The sequence below is a fragment of the Rhagoletis zephyria genome, unplaced genomic scaffold (genome assembly GCF_001687245.7).
Source record: "Rhagoletis zephyria isolate East Lansing unplaced genomic scaffold, Rhagoletis_zephyria_1.1 Rzeph_scaffold_00642, whole genome shotgun sequence".
Taxonomy (NCBI): domain Eukaryota; kingdom Metazoa; phylum Arthropoda; class Insecta; order Diptera; family Tephritidae; genus Rhagoletis; species Rhagoletis zephyria.
In genome coordinates, this window is record NW_016157726.1 from 79,561 (window position 1) to 103,819 (window position 24,259).

The window sequence follows — 24,259 nt, forward strand, 5'->3', positions numbered from 1 at the left end:
CTAGGCAACGCTGCTTCCCAATCAATTCCTTTAAGCCACAGCTGCTGCATTAAAAGTTTCATTGACACAACGACTGGTAACAACCATCCTAGTGGATCGAACACCTTTGAAATATCTGATAATACTGTGCGTTTTGTGACTTGCGCTTGTAATTCGCTTAAGGTGACGCTATATTTAAAGGAGTCACAAGCCGTATCCCATAACAAACCTAACGTTTTTACTGTCTGAGTGTCATCGATAATTGTTGCTGCTGACGTCTCCCGATCTATTGAATCGATGGTAGAAAGAAATTCTGGTGAGTTCGAGCACCACTTACGCAAACGAAACCCTGCTTGCGTTAGTAATTTACAAACATCAGTTTTTAAGTTAATAGCAGCACCTATTTCTTCTGCACAAAACATGAAGTCGTCTACATAAAAACAATTTATTATTGCCTTGCTTGCTTCTGGGAATAAACGTGAATTTTCAATTCCTATTTGTTTCAGGGTTCTTGTTGCTAAAAATGGTGCACAAGCCGTACCGTATGTGACTGTTTTCAAGTCATATGTTTGTACTTCCTCATCATTTTTTTCTCTCCATAGAATCCGCTGATAGCATCTGTCTTCTTTATGAACCAAAATTTGTCTATAAATTTTTTCTATATCACTTGTAAACCCAATTTTAAACTTGCGAAACTGAACCAATAATGAAAATAAATCTTTCTGCACCGTAGCTCCTATCATTAGCTGATCATTAAGTGATTTCCCATTTGATGACTTGCAAGACGCATCAAAAACTACTCTGAGTTTTGTAGTTGTACTATTTGGTTTAAGCACGGCGTGGTGAGGAAGATAATACTCGATTTGTGTATTTCTATCTGCTACTAGTTCCATATGATTCATCGTGATATACTCATGTATAAATTGTTTGTACTCAATTGCTAACATTTCATTTTTCTGAAACCTCTTTTCCATTAGATGTAATCGATTCATTGCTGCTAACTTTGAGCTTCCAATCTCGGGAATTACTTCTTTAAAGGGCAATCTAACTATATATCTACCATTGCTTGCACGGTTAACAGACCTGATGTAATGTTCTTCCGCTTGTTGTTCCTCAATTGTTAATAATTGATTCGTTTGTTGAATTTCTTCGACTTCCCAAAATTTTTGTAATTGAACATTTGGATCAAGTGCTGCGGTACCAACAAAAATATGACATGATTGACTGTAATCTATTTTTCCAAGTATTATCCACCCGAATATTGTTTCGACTGCTGAAGGTGAACCACTTGGATGAACTAACTTATTAGACAAAACGCATTCTGCGAAAACATCTGCACCTAATATTATGTCTATACCATTTGGTGTGTCGTAATTTTTATCGGCTAAATGGAGGTGACGAAAATAGATTAACTTCTCACTACGTACTTTCTTTCCTGGTAAATCCTGCGTTAAATCTGAGAGACAAAATGCACTTGTTGTAATAGCATGCTTTAAATTGGATGAACATATCTTCAGTTTTACTTCACCCCTACAACGACTATTAACAGCTTTACCAACACCATGAATTATTGTATTATTGAAACTTCTTTTCAAACTTAACCGCTGCATACACGCTTCGCGTATGAGCGACACCTGTGCTCCTGAATCAATTAATGCCCGGCATGTTTGATACTGGCCATTGTTATCTAATACCTTAACTACTGCAGTGGGCAATAACGTAATATATTCATTTTGTACATTCGATAAATTTATTGACACTGCATCTACTTGTCTTTGTGGAAAATTGTTTTCATTGGGGTTGCCTTGTGTTGGATGCAATAATGAATTGTGCTTTTTGTTGCATTCCTTACATAAGGACGACATGCAACTAAATGCTCGATGATTGTCTTTGAGACAATTAAAGCACAGATCATTCTCACGCACTATTTGAATCCGTTCATCCACTGTTTTTCCACCAAAATTTATCGCATTGGTATATTAAGTGATTTTTTGAACACACCGGACATTGCTTTATTTGTGATGTATATACTTTTGATTGCGATTGTTGACGATTGCTTTGTGCTGTGTTAAAAGTTTTTACATAATTCCTATTTAAATTGTTTGCTTGTATATTTTCTAGTTCAAAAATGCGTAGCTCTAAAAATGACATTAACTGAGTAAATGTGCTTTCTTTTTCTGCGCTCCTACTCCTATACCAAAGGGTTGATGTCTCAGAGTCAAGTTTTTTCTCAAATAAATACAGCAGCAGTGCATCCCATTGATCCACCGCCTCACCCAGAGCCTTTAATGCATTAATACTCTCGTTTGAGTTATTATACAGACGTTTGATCTCACCCAATGTTGGTGCTTTAATTGCTTGCTGATCAAGTAACAAACCTACATACGCCTTCTACACCTTATCACTTTCATTGTATTTTTTGTAAAGCAACTCCCATGCTACTTTGTAATTTTCATTTGTTGGCTTTAAGTGTTTAACTAACGATAAAGCTTCACCTTTTAGCTTCGTCAGCAGATACTCAAATTTTTCTATGTCTGCTAAACTCGATTTAGTATGAATCATAACCTCAAACAAATCACGAAAGTGTATCCAATTTATGTAGGCTCCATCAAATTCTGGAATCTGTATACGAGGCAACCGGATTTCTTGTTGTCTTGAATTTGGATGTTGAGCCATTGGGGCCGCATTTGCATCATTGCATGGTGACGCCAATCGCTCAACCAACACACCCAACGTACTCTGATGTTCCACTAACGCCTGCACTGCACTGGACACACTCGCAATCTGCTCATTTTGGTTCTGATTTTCAACTACTGTGTTCTCAAATTGATCTTCACGAATTCGAGACGCTAAAATTGCCTTAATTGAAAAATATTTGTCTTCCATATCACTGCGATAGTTTTCCTCCACAACCCTGTTCTCTGAACTTGTAAGAGTGTCTATATTGCTCTGTATATGTTCATATTCATGAAATAATGACTCTAACTTATCTACTCTGACTTTTATCTCGTCAAGAGTATTATTTACATTTTGACAATAAGATGAAATACGCGTAATAGACCCTTTTATGGTTTGACGTTTTAGCTTTAACTCCTCCATTGTTTATAGTTTACAACTGACTATGTTTAAATTTAATTGTTTGCCACTTACTGGAAATATGTATGTAGAAGTATAAGACTTATAAAAATGATTGAATACTATTCTTCATAGTTCCTCTTACACAAATTCTCGTTATTTATGTCGACATGTACGTTTAAAGAGCACTGTAATACATTCGATTTTCTTTGGTTTTTTGTTTTTTGTAGTTTGGAAGCTACTGAACTTATTCGTCTATGTTATCACACCAATCTAAAGGTTTGAACTGTTACACGTAATTTGTTCTGTTATGATTCTAACTAAACTGCTTGAATTGTCTTACGGATCTTTAATGTTGTGACTCCAAGTATACATGCTTAAATTGCTTACGAAATATGTATGTTATAACCCTATTTGAAGCTTTTATTATTATAATATTTTTATTTTTTTTCTCAATGCCTCACGAACCACACATGTTGCTACGCATGTGATTTCCATACAATGTACAATGTTATAATTGTTTGGATTGTGAATGAATGATACTGTTAAGAATAGTCTAAATTGAATTTGACATTGCTAATTTTTACCAATTACATCAATGTTGCGATGTAAGATTCCAATAAGGATCTGTATGCTACAGTCAACAAGTTATGTTGTTATCAGTGATTTGTGATTTATGTAATGTTACCACTGCTTCGCCGAATCTGTTAAATAAGTCTTACGAAATTTGTTACGACTTATGTAATTTGCATGCGAACTGTTTTAATTTTCTTACGAAGTACAATATTACAAATGTTTGGATTGTAAATGTATGTTAATGTAATAAGTATTCTAAATTCAATTTAACATTACTGATTTTCATCAATTGCATCAATGCTATCATGCAAGATTCCAATATGAATCTGTACGCTACTGTCAATAAATTATGTTACCAGTACTTTATGGCTGAGGTGCTCCGCTGACATACATATGTTGACTTGTTCACTGGTACTTCTTCATTGGATGTTCTGCTGGACGTTTACTCTACGATGACTGATACACTGACTTGGTGTTCCGCTAGGCACAGTAGATGCTATTGTAAGCTTCTTACACGCCATACACGATTAGCTTTGCATCAAACTGTATCTACACTTGTACAATTCTTATTTCTTACACTGTCTTTTCAGATTTAATTTGAATTTAACATTACTGCTTCTTACACCAGTACATCAATGTTGCGCTGTGCGATTCCAATATGAATACTGTCTTGTTGCTGGGGTGCTCTGCTGAACACAATAGACATATGTACTTATACACCATTCGATTGACTTTGTATGCGATTGTACATACACACATTTGTACACTTTTTGTTGCTTACACTGTCTTGTTGCTGGGGTACTCTGATTTTCATTTTAATTTGTCTTTTTACACATCAATGCACTGAACTATTGACCAATGAACTATTATAAAATGTTTTTACTTATCTCGACCGACAATTCGGCTCGATGGACCAATAAATGATGGTTCAAATTCACTCATAAAAATTCAAAGACTTTGGACTGTATTAATAGTATACTGCGCACGTCAAATGTCGGTTGAAGACTGACGCCAAGCCAAAATTTATTCTTTCATTTCGTTTCATTCTTACATAGTTGCATTGGTACAAGGTTGTATTTTTGTGGAGTGTACATACAAATTTAAGTCTAGTACAAGTGCTTACGTGGGGAAATACTAAGTATAATTTAGAACATTTCAAGATAGTTTAATTTAGTAATTACTACATTTTTTACTATAAACAATGAACGCAAACACTATGTAATAAAAAATTTTAAAATAACCTTATTTTATCGTCGTTGGTCAAAAACGAAAGTGTTATGTTGAACGAGAAATCATGCGAACTGAACGAAGCGATGAATCTTGTAGTCATAAAGGAACCTAACCAAGATCCTCAGGATGCACCAAATCCTCAGAACAACGAAACCATGGAATCAACGGGAACGAAAAACGAAATTTCTCAAGGTTCATCTTTCAGTGATTCTGTAAAGAGAGGAAAAAGTATCAAGGCCGTTGGCAAAAGCTGAGCAAGTGCCACAAAAAAGAGGTACTATCTTCATTAAAAATGAGTGCCCTAGAATCTGGCGACACTGATCTCACCGACCGCATAATTACGGCAGAATCCCTTCATATTTGTATCTGATACTATCATATTTGTAAAGTTAAGTGCATCAACAAAAGTAAGTCGCTTATCAAAGATGACACTCCCAAAGGAGTATGGCATGAAAAGAGAGAAATCGCAGCGAAAGCCTTCGAAAAAATCGTATGCTTTGTGAAAGACTTTGTAATCGCTAAATCGCACATGCATTCCTTGAAGTTTCTGAAACAAATGTATGTTGAGTTCTTACGTGCAGTTCAAGATCAAGATCAAAATCATTTTCTGTCAGATAGTCCCTCGCGTCATTTTGAAGAAAAACTTCTCACCAGGTTCAAGAAAGAGATTGTAGTTATAAAAAAAAGCTCTGAGAAGTTTGTAAAACCTTACTCAGGTGTCGCATTACACGATAGCGATTTTCGAGACATTAGGGCTATTCGCGATCCGGTGCAAATGGCCTAGCATCATTGCATTGCAAATTTGTATTGCAAATTATTTGCAATACACAAACAAAATACACGCATTTGCATTTGTCATTGCTTGGCAAATTTGCAATACCGAAAATCCATAGCATAAAAATGCTATGCATTGCATTCATAAACAAAACCAAAGCTGATGCACAAAAATGGTTTTGCAAAAGCTTTACCATGACAGTTTAATAAAGGTCGCTCAGAATCCATGGCATATTTCTGCAATTGCATAAATTTGTCAGCTCTTATGCACCGAATCGCGAATAGCCCTATTGATAGGCGCGTGATTTTATCTCTAGCAAAATCGTATGCTATGCTTGCTTTTATTCGTCATAATGGTTCTTGTTTTTCTGATCCGTATACATTTAAAACCCTCTACACTGCCTATGTTCGATCACGGCTAGAATAAGATACTTTTATATGGAGACCTTACCATGCTACACATATTAATCGACTAGAACGTATTCAGAAATCGTTTATACGTTTTGCACTTTCTTCTTTAAAATTCACGGAACCAGTTCCATCCTATAGCTCACGGTGCATGCTCATAGACTTGTCATCCTTGAATAACAGAAGGACATTTTTGTCTTGCTCTTTTGTGACTAGTGTTATAGGTGGGTTTGTTGACTGCCCTGCACTTCTGAGTAGGATACATTTTAATGTTCCGGCGAGAAGTCTTAGACGTGTGGATTCCTTATTATACTCTTAATGCGCCTTTAGTTAGAAGATTAACTGAGCTTAATCAGTGTAGTGGTCTGGATATCTCGCTTCCGAGGGGTCCTATAACATTGGCGCGTATTCATAGTCCAGCAACTAAGTCGAAACTAACAAAGTTGCAACTTAAATTTAAGTACCAACTTAAAATTTACCTCTATTCATAGTCGCATTTCAGACTTCTACTAAGTAGTTTCGAATTAGTTTACGATATAGCAAAACGAGTGTGAAAATGTATCAACTTCTCTTTACGATATTTTGGAAAAATTACATTTTTATTAAATAATGTCAAGTTTGATCATCCGTTTATGTAATTTTTATTTTCATTGCATGATTATGCAAAAGAATAAGGTATCATTTTCTTGTTAATTGTGTGAAATAGCCAGAACAACCGCAGTGATGTGAAGTCGATGTTTATCGAAAGCATGCTGTGAAACATACAAATAGTAGATATCTAAATGTTATGCACAAATTTACTTTAAAAGAACTAGCGTGAAACTGACTTATTATTTGAAAATTTATCTAAATTATTCCAATTATAAAATTGTGATGTAGCTTTATTCGAATTGTAATACGCATTTAATTTCATCTTCCGATTAAAATGGATCGATCTTTGTAAATTTTAATTGGAGATTATTCAATATTATCAAAATCACCCTCTACCAACTTAATTTTTACATATTTCGTCTGTTTTCCCTTAATTTGATAAAATACTTCTTCCTAGTTACGACTTAGTTGCAGCTGCAGCCGAAACTAAATTTTAAGTTGGTACTTAGCCAGAAAAGTCGAAACTAAGGCGACTATGAATAGCTTTAGTTGTGACTTAGAATAGTTTCGACTTAGTTGAGTACTAAATATGACTATGAATATGCGCCATTATGTTTAAGCGATAATTTTAAGTAATTATAGCTTAGCCTTCCTAGTCAGTAAGAATTTTGAATTCATTGGCTAATAAATAAATAAATTAATAAATCTACCTCAGAGAAGATATTCTTTTGATGAAAACCGAACAATTACCGGATCATCTAACCACCAGCAATTTGATGATAGGAGCATGTAGCATCCCAGATGGAGTCGCATACTTCAATCTCACTCTGCTATGCGGAGAATCTTCCAGACGGCAAAAAAGCTCCAACTGTCAAAGAATTGTCGAGTCGCTGTCTCAAGACATGATTTTCAGCGTTTCCAATGGTCGAGTCAAAACAGCTAAGTATATGAGGCATTTCATGTCACCGCGGCCACGTCTGTGCGCGACCTCTACGGATTTGGATGAAAGTTGAAGAGAATGAAGGTCTAGGTGACATGAATATACGTGCAGCATATTTTGCCGATATGACGTAGGGTTGCCTATTTACATGGGACTTAAATTTTAAGAAAACGTCATACATACCTTTCTTTAAAGTGCTGTATCTTGGAGACCTTTTAACGCAGCTTAATGAAACAAAATGTATTTCTTCCGCCTTATTATGGGCTTTAATTGTGCATTTATTACATTAATGTGAAATGTATAAAAAACAAAAAAAAATTAAGTAAACATTTTTCTTTTTGATTTTTTTTTTGATTATAGCATTTTTAAAAATTTTTATTTTTACATAAAAACATTGTCTATAATGTCAGCTTTAAGTATCCAAATGGGCATAATAATGGGCTACTTATGCATTTGGACTCTGGATCGTCTAACGCTCGAGCAGTGTGATAAATAGACATTGAAATTTTATGAAATTTTATATTATTGAAAGAGGAAAGGTGTGTAAAAAACAAAAACAATATGAATAAATCGTATTAACTTTACTAAATGTCGGAAATCATGAACATCCCTTCAAGGAAATGGCAGAATTGAACTTTGTTGCAACTTCGCATGGGAAATCTGCTTACGACGTGATTGGAGGATATTTTAATAGACTGGCAGCTAGAGCAGGTATTCAACTCCTGATGTTACAACAAATTCGTACACCTGAAGCCCTCTACCAATGGCATGCCTGTAAAAAATAACTGCAACTAACTTTTCAGTGGACTTTGTTTTGACTATGACTACGTGCCAATTACTTTAATATTATTTTAAGCTAGTTTAAAAGTTTAAATAACATCAAGTTAGGGAATTTCATATCCTTATTTAACGAATTTTTAAATCAATAAATATTGTTTTTCTTTTTAGTTCTAAAAGCGTGTTGTTGGTTTTTTTTAAGTAATACTTTTATTACTCATTAGGTTTATTTTTTTACACACCTTTCAATTTTCTTGTTTTAATTAAAGGACTAACCTTGAAGCTATCATTAGAGATGTAATATCCTTTTGCAATGAAACCGAAACATCAACAACATCAACATGAACAACGCTCATTGCGAAAGGATATTAGACCTCCCATGATAGCTTCAAGGTTAGTCCTTTTATTAAAAGAAGGAAAGGAAAGGTGTGTAAAAAATAAACCTAATGAGTAATAAAATCATAGTTTAAAAAAAAACAACAACACCCTTTTATTACAATAAGAACTAAAAAGAAAAAAAATTATTTATTGATTTAAAGATTCGTTAAATAAGGATATGAAGTTCCCTAACTTGATGTTATTTACACTTTTAAACTAGCTTAAAATAATATTAAAATAATTGGCACGTAGTCATAGTCACAACAAAGTCCACTGAAAAGTTAGTTGCAGTTATTTTTTACACGCATCCCATTGGTAAAGGGCTTCGGGTGTACGTATTTGTTGTAACATCAGGAGTTGAATACCTGCTCTAGCTGCTAGTCTCTTAAAATATCCTCCAATCACGTCGTAAGCAGATTTTCCATACGAAGTTGCAACAAAGTTCAATTCTGTTATTTCCTTGAAGGGATTTTCATGATTTCAGCCTTTAGTAAAGTTAATACGATTTATTCATATTGTTTTTGTTTTTTACACACCTTTCCTCTTTCAAAAATATACAATTTCATAAAATTTCAATGTCTATTTATCATATTGCTCTAGCGTTACACGATCTAGAGTCCAAATGCATAAGTAGCCCATTATGCCCATTTGGATACTTAAAGTTGACATTATAGACAATGTTTATATGTAAAAATAAAATTTTTTAAAAATGCTATAATCAAAAAAGAAATCAAAAAGAAAAAGGTTTACTTAATNTTTTAACGCAGCTTAATGAAACAAAATGTATTTCTTCCGTCTTATTATGGGCTTTAATTGTGCATTTATTACATTAATGTGTAATGTATTCGTTAATTTTGAGCTCCAGGCCGGTTATTAAATAAAACATAGATTTTGGTAGTTTTATTTATTACATTTATTGCTGTCGATATTTCGCCTTCAATCTGAAGGCATCTTCAGGAATTATTGAGTTTTTCCAATCGACTCAATCGATTCCTGAAGATGCCTTCAGATTGAAGGCGAAATATCGACAGCAATAAATGTAATAAATAAAACTACCAAAATCTATGTTTTATTTAATAACCGGCCTGGAGCTCAAAATTAACGAATACATTACACATTAATGTAATAAATGCACAATTAAAGCCCATAATAAGACGGAAGAAATACATTTTGTTTCATTAAGCTGCGTTAAAAGGTCTCCAAGATACAGCACTTTAAAGAAAGGTATGTATGACGTTTTCTTAAAATTTAAGTCCCGTGTAAATAGGCAATCCTACGTCATATCGGCAAAATATGCTGCACGTATATTCATGTCACCTAGACCTTCATTCTCTTCAAATTTCATCCAAATCCGTAGAGGTCGAGCACAGAGGTGGCCACGGTGACATGAAATGCCTCATATAACTCTGGGCATGGCTATAAAGGGGTTAACTTATAGCAAAAAGATTGTCAGTATTCTCAACCCGTATGGACACTGTTGTAGCTACTCGGTTTTGGAAGGTTCAGAGACGGAAGCTACCTTTTCCACGGTCAGTCAGACCGATGTTTGTCCCGAAGATATCATTCAAAGCTCAAATTTGTGCACAAGGTTTGCTGTCGACAATTTTGACAGATTTGTTGACACTGACAATGGAATAGAAACTTTGCACGATACTGTCGGTATTATTTTTCAAAATTTTAACCCTATCACCACAAGTATCGAATTTGACGATTCGCGGATCAACAATCAAAACACCGAGGGCAACGATATTCATTCAAGTACTCCGACTGCCGGCTCAAGAAAACGAAGCCGAATGTATGATGCCGTATCTTCAGACCTTCTCCCGTATCTGAAAAAGCCAAAAGTCGTAAAGAATTTACTCCCTCTTCATTCTGCGCTCCGATCGAATATCCCTTTAAATTCAGTGGAAATACGTGGCATTGATTTTGCTTGGATGATTTCACACGCGTTACAACTACCGAACGTTCCAATGTGGGTTGGCTTTAACAGCCTTATTTACAAAGACGATTTTCTCCAACAAATAATATCGTACCTTACGACCATAAAAAAATCTCGCACTAACACAAACGTCGTCCAGGAGACAATGATTCGAAGTCTTCAAGTTGCCGACGAGTGTTGCTCAAGTTACGTATGACTTAGCGATAGCTAAGATAGCTTTTCAACTGCAAATCACAAAAAAGCCGAGATTCGATAGGGTGTTCATTCACTTGGGGATGTTTCACGTAATGATGGCCTATTTCAATTCCGTTGGAAAATTTATAGACAAAAGTGGTCTCACTAACATCATGGTAGATTCTGGACTTTTAGCGGAGGGGTCGGTGAACAGTTTTCTGACCGGCAAACAAAGTACCTGATAGACTTCATGAATAATCGATTCGACAACCCGAAAATAGATAACGGCTTCCTAAATAAGTTATTCGAAGAGTACGAGATTTACAAGGAGAAAACCATCAGCGGCTACTTTGTGAAAACGGCACAATATTTCGCGATTTACACTAATCTCATACATTATTACCTCATGTTGAACCGCAGCGTTAGAACTGCTGACTTTGAACTTTTGAAATTCGTCCTCCCAAAGATAACGAATCTTTTTTTTGTGTTCAATCAGCAGAATTACTCGCGGTATTCCGTTCTGTACCTGGACAACTTATTACAAGTTGATTCGACTTACCCTGGGTTAAAGGAAAAAATTTTAGCCGGGTCTTTTGGAATTAAACGTACCGCCAAAGCCTTCTCCCGTCAACCTATCGATCTGACTCTTGAGCAAACGATTAACGCGGATGCTGGAAATAAATTGTTTGGTATAATTCACTCCACTAACTCTCTCTCAGCGCGCCAACGTTGGTGTATCAGTCACAGTACGAGAACTAAGATAATAAGCCACGTTATAGAATATTGCGGGTTGAAAAGTCGTCAAGATGTTACTGCCGATTTGGAGCAAAATCGAATACAAAAAAGTTCAAGACAACTCAATAAATTCCTCTCGGACATAGAAAGAATTATCAACCCTTTCCAATCTGATTTAGATAAAAGCGCGTTGTTTAATATCAGAGCAGCATCCGAAGAGTCGGCGAATTTTTTACTCAATATCGAAGAAAACGGGAATCGACTTCTAAAAGCGTTCATTGAAGAATGAGCATTAAAAAAAGAGAGGTTCGAAAGTCCGATTATACAAAACAAGATTTGTAGCTTCATGAGCACAGAGAAGAAGACAATTAAAATCGCAGGTAAAATCAAGGAGGTGAGAATGCAAAGGGACCTTTTTGGGAAACTTCTTGGAATTTTCTTGAAAAAAGCTATCGATCTCGAGAAAGCTTTATCACATCCCTTGACCCCAGTTCCCTTGGCATTTTGTCACATTGACGGTGGAATATGCAAAACAAATAAGTCGCGCCTGTTAAAATATTTAGAGTCTGATGTTAACTACTCCGTGCCTTCAAAAGTAGATGTTATGACCATCGACAGATTTTCTTGCTCCACACAATGGAAAGCTTACCCTCGACATTTCGAAATGTTTCCAAGCAAATTTTGCAGACTGTTTTGCGTACAACTGCCTCGACAGTCATTCTTTCCTTTGATCAGTATTTCACAAAATCGATTAAAGATACTGAACACTTTTTACGTGGTACAACGAGAGGAAAGCAGTACCAACTTTTGGGACCTAACCAAGAACGTCCTTCGAATTTCGGAAATGAATTAAAGAATATAAATTTCAAAGAAGCCTTTGTCGAGTTTCTGATAAAAGATTGGGAAAATAACGAAATGGCCGCCTACATAGGTAATATGTAAATTTTAAATCCTGTTTCAAATTCCAAAAAATAAAAGACAAAGTTGCGATGTCTGAAGAGCCAAGCTTGTCATGCTCAGAGCATGAGGAATCCGATACAAAAATTATATTTCACGTGTGTAAAATCAAGGAGGACTTCCATATCGTCATTCGATGCTCCGACACTGATATTTTGATAATAATGCTCGGTAACATGCAATATGTTAAAGATAACGTAAAAATTTGGATTCACGTTGGCGTTAAAAACAATGAAAGATTCATTACCGTCTCAGCAATGTACGAGAAATTTGGTTTGGTTTTGTGTTCGGCACTTCCAGCATTTCACGCTTTCACGGGATGCGACTTCAACCCCGCTTTATATAGAAAAGGGAAATTGAAACTATTAAGTATTTTGCGGAGTAGTGAAGACTATTTAAAAGCTTTTTCCGATCTGTCTCTCTACCCCGATTGCGATTTTACGGCGGTTTTATCGGTTATTGAAAAATACGTTTGCCATTTGTATGGTTTGCGAGAAGTGAAAGATATTAACGAAGCCCGCGTAGAAATTTTTTTGAAAACTTACAAATGCAAAAAAAAACCAAAAAACACTTGATATAAATGTGAAGAACTTCGACGGTTCGAGTCTTCCTCCGTGCAAATCGGAAGTTGTTCAACATGCGCTGAGATCGGCGTACATTGGAAAAATGTGGCGCAACGCCTACAGAGAAAGCTTAACGGATTTGTCCCCGGAAGACTGTGGATGGGAGGATAACGAGCAGAAGCTTGACTTTAAATGGTTTCAGGGCGAACAATTACCGAACATCTCCAAAGACATTTTTCTCTAATCAGAAAGCGACGATGAATTAACAGAAGAAAATATGCCAGGTACATAAGAATTAATGATACGAAAGAAAAAAAATGCGCAACAAAATAATGCATTATTTAACAATCTATTTCCAGATTCAACAACAACTTCATCAGAAGATTCTTTGGGGTCACACATCGCAAGTAACGACGAAGAATCAGATTACGAAGATGAATCTGACGACAGCGATTAAGAAAAGAAGAAAAAGTCTTCATTACAATAATAATGTGTGTGTTTTTGACGTCCCAGAAATCCCGGGATTTGCTTGCATTAATCCCGGGATCCCGAAAACTTTGAAATATCGAATTGATAGTAAGAATTTGTTTATGAATTTTGAAGTATGATTTTTGTAAAATGCCGTTTTGACTGCAATTAACAAAAAGCTTGAAACTGTACTTTTAAGTTGCAGTCTGAGCCTTTTTTGAAGAAGATTTCAATGAATTTACTCATAGCGTAGCTAATGAAAACAACAGAGAGTTTTAAGGAAAAGTTAGATAATTTTTTAGATCAATCTACTCAAAACTTCCTCAAATCGAAAAACGAGAAACGTGCTGGTAAAAAAAGTTCAAATATTTTGTAATGGAGGAGATAGGGGTCATTATCTTCAAATGGATTATGTCTACCTTTTGGCAGTTCAGCCTAAAAGTGTTGATGCCGAAATATGTTTTTCATCAGTAAGTTTTGTATGTAAAAACTGCAGGTCAAGCTTAGAAGACTTCGCTTTGAATACTTTGCTGCTCTTATGAAAACATTTTAAGTGCAATAATAACAACACCGGAAAAAAGAGGTGTGTGTTTTTAATCAGACCCACCTACCAACATGTATTTTGACCCGCTGAATCAGATTCTGAGATCCGTTTGACCCGTACACCCTCAAAATTTCTAGTAAATTGCGAAAAAAACTGGCAAAAAATTCTCCATTCGCCATTTGTTTATAGAGTAGAATAAACATGTTTAGAGAAATTGTTTTGTATATTTTTGTTTTATGTTTTTTATCAATCGTTACTTTCAAAAGTACCTGGTATTTAAATTATTATNTGGCGCAACGCCTACAGAGAAAGCTTAACGGATTTGTCCCCGGAAGACTGTGGATGGGAGGATAACGAGCAGAAGCTTGACTTTAAATGGTTTCAGGGCGAACAATTACCGAACATCTCCAAAGACATTTTTCTCTAATCAGAAAGCGACGATGAATTAACAGAAGAAAATATGCCAGGTACATAAGAATTAATGATACGAAAGAAAAAAAATGCGCAACAAAATAATGCATTATTTAACAATCTATTTCCAGATTCAACAACAACTTCATCAGAAGATTCTTTGGGGTCACACATCGCAAGTAACGACGAAGAATCAGATTACGAAGATGAATCTGACGACAGCGATTAAGAAAAGAAGAAAAAGTCTTCATTACAATAATAATGTGTGTGTTTTTGACGTCCCAGAAATCCCGGGATTTGCTTGCATTAATCCCGGGATCCCGAAAACTTTGAAATATCGAATTGATAGTAAGAATTTGTTTATGAATTTTGAAGTATGATTTTTGTAAAATGCCGTTTTGACTGCAATTAACAAAAAGCTTGAAACTGTACTTTTAAGTTGCAGTCTGAGCCTTTTTTGAAGAAGATTTCAATGAATTTACTCATAGCGTAGCTAATGAAAACAACAGAGAGTTTTAAGGAAAAGTTAGATAATTTTTTAGATCAATCTACTCAAAACTTCCTCAAATCGAAAAACGAGAAACGTGCTGGTAAAAAAAGTTCAAATATTTTGTAATGGAGGAGATAGGGGTCATTATCTTCAAATGGATTATGTCTACCTTTTGGCAGTTCAGCCTAAAAGTGTTGATGCCGAAATATGTTTTTCATCAGTAAGTTTTGTATGTAAAAACTGCAGGTCAAGCTTAGAAGACTTCGCTTTGAATACTTTGCTGCTCTTATGAAAACATTTTAAGTGCAATAATAACAACACCGGAAAAAAGAGGTGTGTGTTTTTAATCAGACCCACCTACCAACATGTATTTTGACCCGCTGAATCAGATTCTGAGATCCGTTTGACCCGTACACCCTCAAAATTTCTAGTAAATTGCGAAAAAAACTGGCAAAAAATTCTCCATTCGCCATTTGTTTATAGAGTAGAATAAACATGTTTAGAGAAATTGTTTTGTATATTTTTGTTTTATGTTTTTTATCAATCGTTACTTTCAAAAGTACCTGGTATTTAAATTATNGATAACGAGCAGAAGCTTGACTTTAAATGGTTTCAGGGCGAACAATTACCGAACATCTCCAAAGACATTTTTCTCTAATCAGAAAGCGACGATGAATTAACAGAAGAAAATATGCCAGGTACATAAGAATTAATGATACGAAAGAAAAAAAATGCGCAACAAAATAATGCATTATTTAACAATCTATTTCCAGATTCAACAACAACTTCATCAGAAGATTCTTTGGGGTCACACATCGCAAGTAACGACGAAGAATCAGATTACGAAGATGAATCTGACGACAGCGATTAAGAAAAGAAGAAAAAGTCTTCATTACAATAATAATGTGTGTGTTTTTGACGTCCCAGAAATCCCGGGATTTGCTTGCATTAATCCCGGGATCCCGAAAACTTTGAAATATCGAATTGATAGTAAGAATTTGTTTATGAATTTTGAAGTATGATTTTTGTAAAATGCCGTTTTGACTGCAATTAACAAAAAGCTTGAAACTGTACTTTTAAGTTGCAGTCTGAGCCTTTTTTGAAGAAGATTTCAATGAATTTACTCATAGCGTAGCTAATGAAAACAACAGAGAGTTTTAAGGAAAAGTTAGATAATTTTTTAGATCAATCTACTCAAAACTTCCTCAAATCGAAAAACGAGAAACGTGCTGGTAAAAAAAGTTCAAATATTTTGTAATGGAGGAGATAGGGGTCATTATCTTCAAATGGATTATGTCTACCTTTTGGCAGTTCAGCCTAAAAGTGTTGATGCCGAAATATGTTTTTCATCAGTAAGTTTTGTATGTAAAAACTGCAGGTCAAGCTTAGAAGACTTCGCTTTGAATACTTTGCTGCTCTTATGAAAACATTTTAAGTGCAATAATAACAACACCGGAAAAAAGAGGTGTGTGTTTTTAATCAGACCCACCTACCAACATGTATTTTGACCCGCTGAATCAGATTCTGAGATCCGTTTGACCCGTACACCCTCAAAATTTCTAGTAAATTGCGAAAAAAACTGGCAAAAAATTCTCCATTCGCCATTTGTTTATAGAGTAGAATAAACATGTTTAGAGAAATTGTTTTGTATATTTTTGTTTTATGTTTTTTATCAATCGTTACTTTCAAAAGTACCTGGTATTTAAATTATTATTTGTGATCTATACGTTCCTCAATCACATGGTTTTTTAAATACAATTAAAAAAATGTTTTCCTTTAAAATTTGTCTGATTGAATAAATAAATATCGCTTGCGTAGAGTGCAAAGTTGCTAAGTCCCAATTTAAAAATTGTACAGGGGAGGAAAATACTTCATATAGCCAGTTTGTTCAAGTATTTCACAAAACTTTCAATACAACATTTTGCCTGTTTGAAGCAAAGCAAAACTTCATACGAATCAGAGGGATTCGGTCTTTATTAAAAGATTTCGAACTTTTTTGGCCTTATCAAATTTTCGGAGCTTTTTTGGCCTTAGCAAATGTTCCTTTCATTGAATATAAACGAGAAAACATAAAACAAGCACCTTTACCCTTTTCGAAACGATGCAATATTAATTTATCTAGCCCTCTATATCAAAATATTAAAAGTGAAGTTAGCAACTTTTCACTCTAAGCTAGCGATATATGAGTTTTACAATCAGTTTATCGTAAATTTTAAATAGTTTTATTTCATGGTATGTTTAAATGCTTTCAGATATTGAATTTTTACTCATATTCATAAAATTAATGACTCAATTTGAATCCCGTGATAAATCACGTGTATCCCCAGTCTGTGGCACATGCAACAAAACACCTTAGCAACATCCATAAAATCACTAAACTATTAGCAACATCCATAATGTTGCTATACCTTAGCAACAATCAATATGCTGCGTTACTAAGAACCGCAATAAACAAACTGTAAAGCATGTTCGATCTACCCCTGCACGTAGAGGTAGTTTTAAGTTTCGTTTGACTTAAATACGGGAAACCGTAGGTTCGATCCAACACCTAGAGGATCACGACGGTTTTTATCCCAAACACCAACGCCTATTTAAGCCGGTGTTTGTCCACAAACAGGATCAAAGAAAAGTCGCGGTCCTGTGGGTAACACATGTACAAGTGTTAAGTGAAAAACAGTCGAAAGTGTAGTAAAAGCAAAAATATTCAAAAAGTGTTTGTGTTTTTCTTCATTATAACGAGAAGTGCTAAATATACCCCCACGAGCGGTCCAGCAGTAGTAACAGGTCTCCACCGACCAGGAAGAAGCCCGTTGAAAGATTCTCAGCGGGTGCTAACACGAGGGCCAGCGACGGCAGTTTAAAGACGGCAGCAACAATAACAATAAAAATAAGGAATCTTACCTCCAACGCATTTTACTGGGCGAAGGTGCACTGCAGCATCCAACGACATCTGCAACATAGGACACAAGACCGCGGTGTTTCGGCCAAACAAGTTCAAGCGGTGCGCGGCGCTCCTGGCGATGCACAAGCAACCGTGGTGAGAGCGGAACAGTGTGCACCCCTTGCACCGATACAACCGGAACTAACCTAAAATTTAACACCACATTCCATCTATGCTCCTTTTTTATAAATTTCATTATAATTACTCAAGTCTAAATATTAAGCAACCGAGATAGAGTAGGTTAGGCCCGTCTACGGGGTTTCACTTTTTGTCAGGTTACCCGCATAGTAACCCATGTGACAATACGGGAAATTTTGTTCCCCAACTTGCACTCCTCGAAATTGTTTTTGCCTCCATAGAAGAGTAGAAGTTAGGCTTTTACATATAGGTATATACATGTATTTCTTTTTTTTTAATTCGTTTTTGATTTTATGGATAAAATCCATCTTTTACGTAATTAACACATCTCGTAGAAAATTTTTTTATAGACAAATAAGTCTTTTTTTCACACACTTTTTATACAATTAACATACTTTTTTTGGTTAGTTAAGTTTAACCACGTTTTTTTGCACTTTTTGGTACATAGCTACATTTTTATCACATAAGCTTTTTGGTAGGTTTAAATGAAAAAAAAATATATAAATAATAATAATTTGCCAACTGGCTTTATGGCCTTCTGTCGTAAAAAGGCTAAAATTTTCGTAAACCTTACCTTTAATTCTTTTTCTAGTTATTTTGCACTTTTTTTTTTGTAAGATTTTGGTTTTTTTTCACACGCGCACTAACACACAAATTTTACACGAAGGCAATTGCAGCGAGAATAGAACTGAAGCTCACTTAATCTGCTTGATGATCAAGTGCAGGTCTTCTGTTCCCATTTATGTTATGTAGGATTGTTGTTTTACCTTTCTTACCCTTTCAGCTAGCATCGCATGTTGGTACCATCATCGGTGGATTAGTGTGGTGAGTAACAATCCTTTAATACAACATATTTTACTACATCACACGCACATATATTAAAATACATCCGTATGCCCAACAGCTAGCTAGGTGGCTGCTGTTTTTTTTTCATTTTATCTACTTGCGCGTTTGAAAAGATATTGAAATTACAAGATAGAAGTTAGGCTGTATTAGGGTAGTCAAAAAAAAAAAAATAAATAAATAAATAAATAAATTAAGAAATGGAGTAAATAGGTGCTCAGAGTAGTAGTAAGAATAAAGAGCTAAGTTAATAGTTAATAGTTTAAGTGCTAGAAATAATCTGAATTTAAGTAGATTTTTTGGTAGTAAGTATTAGTATACTTAGTGAATAAAGATTGTATAAATATATTTCAGAAAAAAAAGGAATGCACGTTATCATTGTTTATAGGTGAAGCAAGAGTTAGGCGAGATGGCGTGCTGAGTTTTCTGCCGTTTGGTGTTGGTGTTGCCCTCGTGGCGACTTGGCAGGAAAAAGGGGATGTTAGACCTAGGCTAACTGACGAACTAGGGACTTAACTGGACTTATAGACTGACGAAATAATCCTGAATTAGGGAACTTCACTTCTATGTTTTGGAGCCAAAGTGGGGTTCACGGCTGTTTGCTATACAGACAGATGGGGTGGGACGGCTCCCTCCTGACAGGACTGGCCTTCTACCGCTTTCCTTTTTCCCGCAGTGTTGTCTCTCGTTTCCATTTCCTCTATCCCGCATGAATTTTTTTGTTTGTTTATGGCTGTGGGCTGAAAGGAACGGCAAGAACCACGACAAGGGCTGACGAGCTAAAGCCGGGCTACAACCATGCCGACCCGCCGTGACTTCCAGTCCAGTACAAGCAGTTTCATAACACACGGGATCCCGGGTTACCTAAAAAATATCCCGAAATCCCGGGATCCCAATTTTCCTGATATTTCGGCATCCCTAATGTGCACGTGTTAAAACTTTTTGCTTTCAATAAAAATTCTTATGGCGGCGACTTTGCCGATCACTTACAATAGTTTTGTCCCGCGGATGCACATTATTTTTACATGTATAATGCGTTCCTCTATGTCTATGATAAATTTCAAGTGCGATGTCATAGGTCAATTTTCGCAAAAATTTTGACACTTTTACACGGTTGTAAGCGGTACATTGTCCCGCGAAATAAGCGTATGTGATCATTTTATGACATCGTCCAATGTCAATTGATAACCACACAAAGGGCCAACGACTATAAAATAAGGTTATTTTTAACTTTTATTTTACACAATGTTATCGCTCCATGTAAGCGTTTTCCCGCTAACTGGGTGTAAGTCGTTGGTTTTCGTGATTTACGTGATTGAATTGAAAATCTTAGCATACTTTTATCGACGATAAAATAAGTCACTAAAAACTGTCGCCAGCTCCCGGACTATAACGTCACATCAGCCAGCCAATCACATGAACATCGACTCATGGAAATTTTCCAGCAATATTACAGCTGATAGCACCTTTCATCAACCAGGTACCATTGATTGGTTCATCGGGCTTGTGCTTGTGGGCTAGATAAAGCTTCCCGATACCTCTTCTGTGCTTCAAAAAGCTAAGCTGGGATGGACTGTATCTGGAATATCCCCGCCATAATCGTCTTCGTCACCATCATCGTTGCATACAGCCTCGTCGTTACCGTTTTCGTTGTACAAATCTTTCATAGCTGTAAGCAATTATCCTCAACTTGACCATCTGCTCGAAAAATTCTGGACTCTCGAACCACAATGATTCATCAAGATTTTTGTCAGCGGAAGAAAAGGCCTGCGAGAAGCTTTTCGAGGCCACAACCACAAGATGTCCTGTCACCAATAAATTCATCATGCGTTTGCCATTCAAGGAAGATGAGCAGACGCATGGCCATTAATACGAGACTTCCCTTGATTGGTTACTCGTTCTAGAGTATAAATTCGCAAGCAATCCGTCGTTGTTTAAGAAATATTCTGAGTTCATGGGTGAGTACGAGTCCATGAAACACATGACTGACATTGAGAACAACACGAAAGGGCGCTACTTTATCCCGCATCACTATGTGATGAGAACAGACAGTAGCACCATGAAGCTTCGCGTCGTTTTTGATGCATCGTGCCATACAACGTCTGGAAAAAGCTTAAACGAAATACTTCGAGTTGGTCCCACTCTGCAGGACGACATCTTTATCATATTAGTTCGCTTTCATATTTATATATATGTGGTCATGGCCGACATCGCCAAGATGTACCGTCAGGTACTAGAGCAGGAAGCTGATATGCCATGGCAGAAGCTAACCCGAAATCCAACCGAAGGTGTATAAACTTCAAACGGTAACTTATGGCACCAGCTGCGCGCCATACCTGGCAACTGAATGCCTACTTCAACTTGCAAAAGATTATTGTGCCCGATTTCTAATTGGGGCTGCCGTTATACTAAAGGACTTTTATGTCGACAACTTAATGACTGGTGCGTCAACGGTCAACGAAGTTATCGCCATAAGACAACAAGTCGCGTCGCTCCTCGGCAGTGGTGGTCTCCCGCTACGCAAATTTGCGTCGAACCATATGCGCATCATAGAGGACGTATCCAAGAAGACAGGGAAGAGAGCGTAGAACTAGGCAATTCCGAATACGTGAAAACTCTTGGGCTAAAATGGTCACCAGTGGAAGATGTTTTTATCTTCAGCTATTGTAAGGCAACCAAGAGGTCCATATTGTCGCAAATAGTCAGTTTTTTTGATACGCTTGGTCTTTTCCACCCCCTTATCGTCTCGTGCAAACTACTCATGCAACAATTGTGGCAGCTATTAAACTAGACTGGGATGAAAACATACCACAAGATGTCTACTCACAGTGGCGTAACTTTCAACGGCCATTACACATTATCGAAAACGTACACATTCCAAGGTATGTTCCATTTAATGTTACTACTGAAATCCATGCTTTTGCAGATGCTAGCTCAAGGAACTGTGCGCTACAATGTTGCTAGCAGAACTCCTCCAATCTGTGGTAAACATATTCATAATTAAGTCAGAATTCATTCACTGTTGGACTGACTCAATAATCGCCCTGTGCTGGATTCGCAGTGAGCCGTCCAGGTGGACCGTCTTCGTGGCCAATCGTGTTTCGAAAATTCAGCAGCTCACCTCACACTATACGTGGCATCACGTGCCTTCAACGCTCAATCCAGCCGAACTTGTTTCTCGCGGTGCAACTGAGGAAAAGATCAGGAATACCCAACAGTGGTTCCAGGGGCCCTCGTTTCTAAAAACGCCACGCTTGAGCTGGCCCAATTCATTCTACGATATTCCTCTAAATCTATCAGAACAACGTAATCAGCGGGTAGTATTGCTGACAGAAAAACAACACGACGTTGTTGCAGAGCATAAATATGTCAACAATTACAACAAGCTGCTTCGCATATTTACGTATGTGAGTTGGTTCGGCACGAAAAACCGAGCATCTTCTATCATCGCCGAGGAAATCGCCACCACACTGCTTATGATTTGCCGTTATATTCAGTAAAAACACTTTCGCAGCGAGTATGACAATCTCAAAGCTGTCGCCGTTTTCGCACAATGACCTAGCACGTGTTCACGGACGAACTCAACACTGTGCTTCCATGCCAAGCACCCGATCGCTCTCCCACACTCACATCCGTACGCGTACGCACTCATCGCTCATCGCCATCGAAGGCATCTTCGTGCAGGTGCACAGACTCTTCAAAATATACTTCGCGACAAATTTTTGGGGTGACAGGTAACAAGATCAACGAAAATAAGGTCAATTGACATTATTACCTTTTTAAAAGGGAAATAAAGTCAACAAAAATTTGGAAATAAAATCATTGACGCTATTTCGTCATTAAAATGGAAAAAGCGTCAACAATGCTTAAAGTATGTCGATTCATAGAAAAAAAAGTTTTTCTTACAACAAACATTGCCCCGTAAGTGTTGTTTTTTAATAGATGAAAAAGGTTATTGCCACATCCTTAGTGTGGTGCTATTAATCCACACACAATCATGAACTACCACCAATTTATTTTATTAAAAAATTTAAAATTACGAATATAGTAAAAACACGATGCGAAAAACCAAACGCAAAACGCAGCTGGAATACGAGAAATATTTGAAGAAAGAGTGTAGAAATGATCTACAACTTGCAAAACATATTTCGTTTCCACTGTAGTGGCATGAGACATGTGCAAAACATATTGATAATCTACACAACATATTGATGCCAGATACGTTAAAATATTTAATGAAATATAATGAGTCACAACAAGCAAAGAAATTCCAAAAGCGAAAGTATTTGATATTTCGGTGTTTGTTTGAAGAATGTAGTGACCCACTTGAATCATCGACTGTGACACACCACTTAACAACACATTGTATGACCCACTTGAATCATCGATTGACGAGGGTTCAATGAGTCGTGCAATAGAACACCCATGTTGTAAATTAGAATTAGGTTGAACAAAATATGTATAAACACATGTAACAAAATATGTATGAAACACATGTAACAATAGTATATAAGCAAGTAGAAAAATACTTTAGGAGGCAGTTTGTAATCCAACTTACTTCGACACAGTTCGAAGATGTTTTACTCTTTTTTACTTTAAATAAAAATAAAGAAGACATTACATGGCGATCCTGCACCGATTCCTGTGACGAGACGACTCCTTGACGCATCATGCTTGATGGCTGACGCATTAAAAGAAGCCCTGCAAGATCTAACCGTTGGACCGCGCCCCATTACAATTGAAGAGTATAGAGCTCGACAGGCGAACATCCAGCACCAACAGAAACTACAACAACAACGCGAGGAGAAATTGACGGCCATACCAAATGCCCGCACTCCAAAACGACGAGGAGGAAAACGCAACAAGCAATTGCGTTTACGAGCACAACTGCTGAAAGGCATTCAGCAAGAAAAAAAACTCGGCATCACAGCGCGAGGCGTGGAAGAAAATCTTCCAAATAGAGGCATCTCTTGCTTCTAGAAAAAAAAATAATAATAATGCTGTATAAGCATAACAAAAATTTTTTTAGCGACCGTTGCGAATTTCGCAGATCGCGTTAATTAAGTTCAAAAAATAAAAAATAAAAATGAGAAATATACAAGCAAAGGAAGAAAGAGTTATCCAGGAACCAATAATTGTGGCAAACCAATCGCCGACACCAACCAATTCGTATAAAGACAACGATTTGCAAGTTGTGTTATACACTTTGCTTGTAGTATTCACAGTGTTGTTTGTTGCCTACAAGGTGAACAAATATTTTAAAAAGTACGTACATAAACACACACACCGTGCTATTCAGGCTGATGTTTAAATTACAAATACTGTAAA

At 36.3% G+C, this 24,259-nt stretch overlaps 1 protein-coding gene across 2 annotated transcripts in view; it reads right to left on the minus strand.

The window, feature by feature from the left end:
* The window catches only part of LOC108360850 (protein lethal(2) giant larvae-like), a 171,932-nt gene that overhangs the window by 49,366 nt on the left and 98,307 nt on the right, over window positions 1-24,259 (minus strand). The window contains exon 3 of one of the 2 annotated variants that reach the window (XM_017613295.1): window positions 4,022-5,070. The exons of the other annotated variant lie outside the window; for it this stretch is intronic. Coding sequence (XP_017468784.1) covers window positions 5,055-5,070 — 16 coding nt within the window. The 3' untranslated portion in view covers window positions 4,022-5,054. Of the gene's footprint in view, window positions 1-4,021; window positions 5,071-24,259 lie in introns of those variants that run through there. 2 annotated transcript variants of the gene reach the window in all.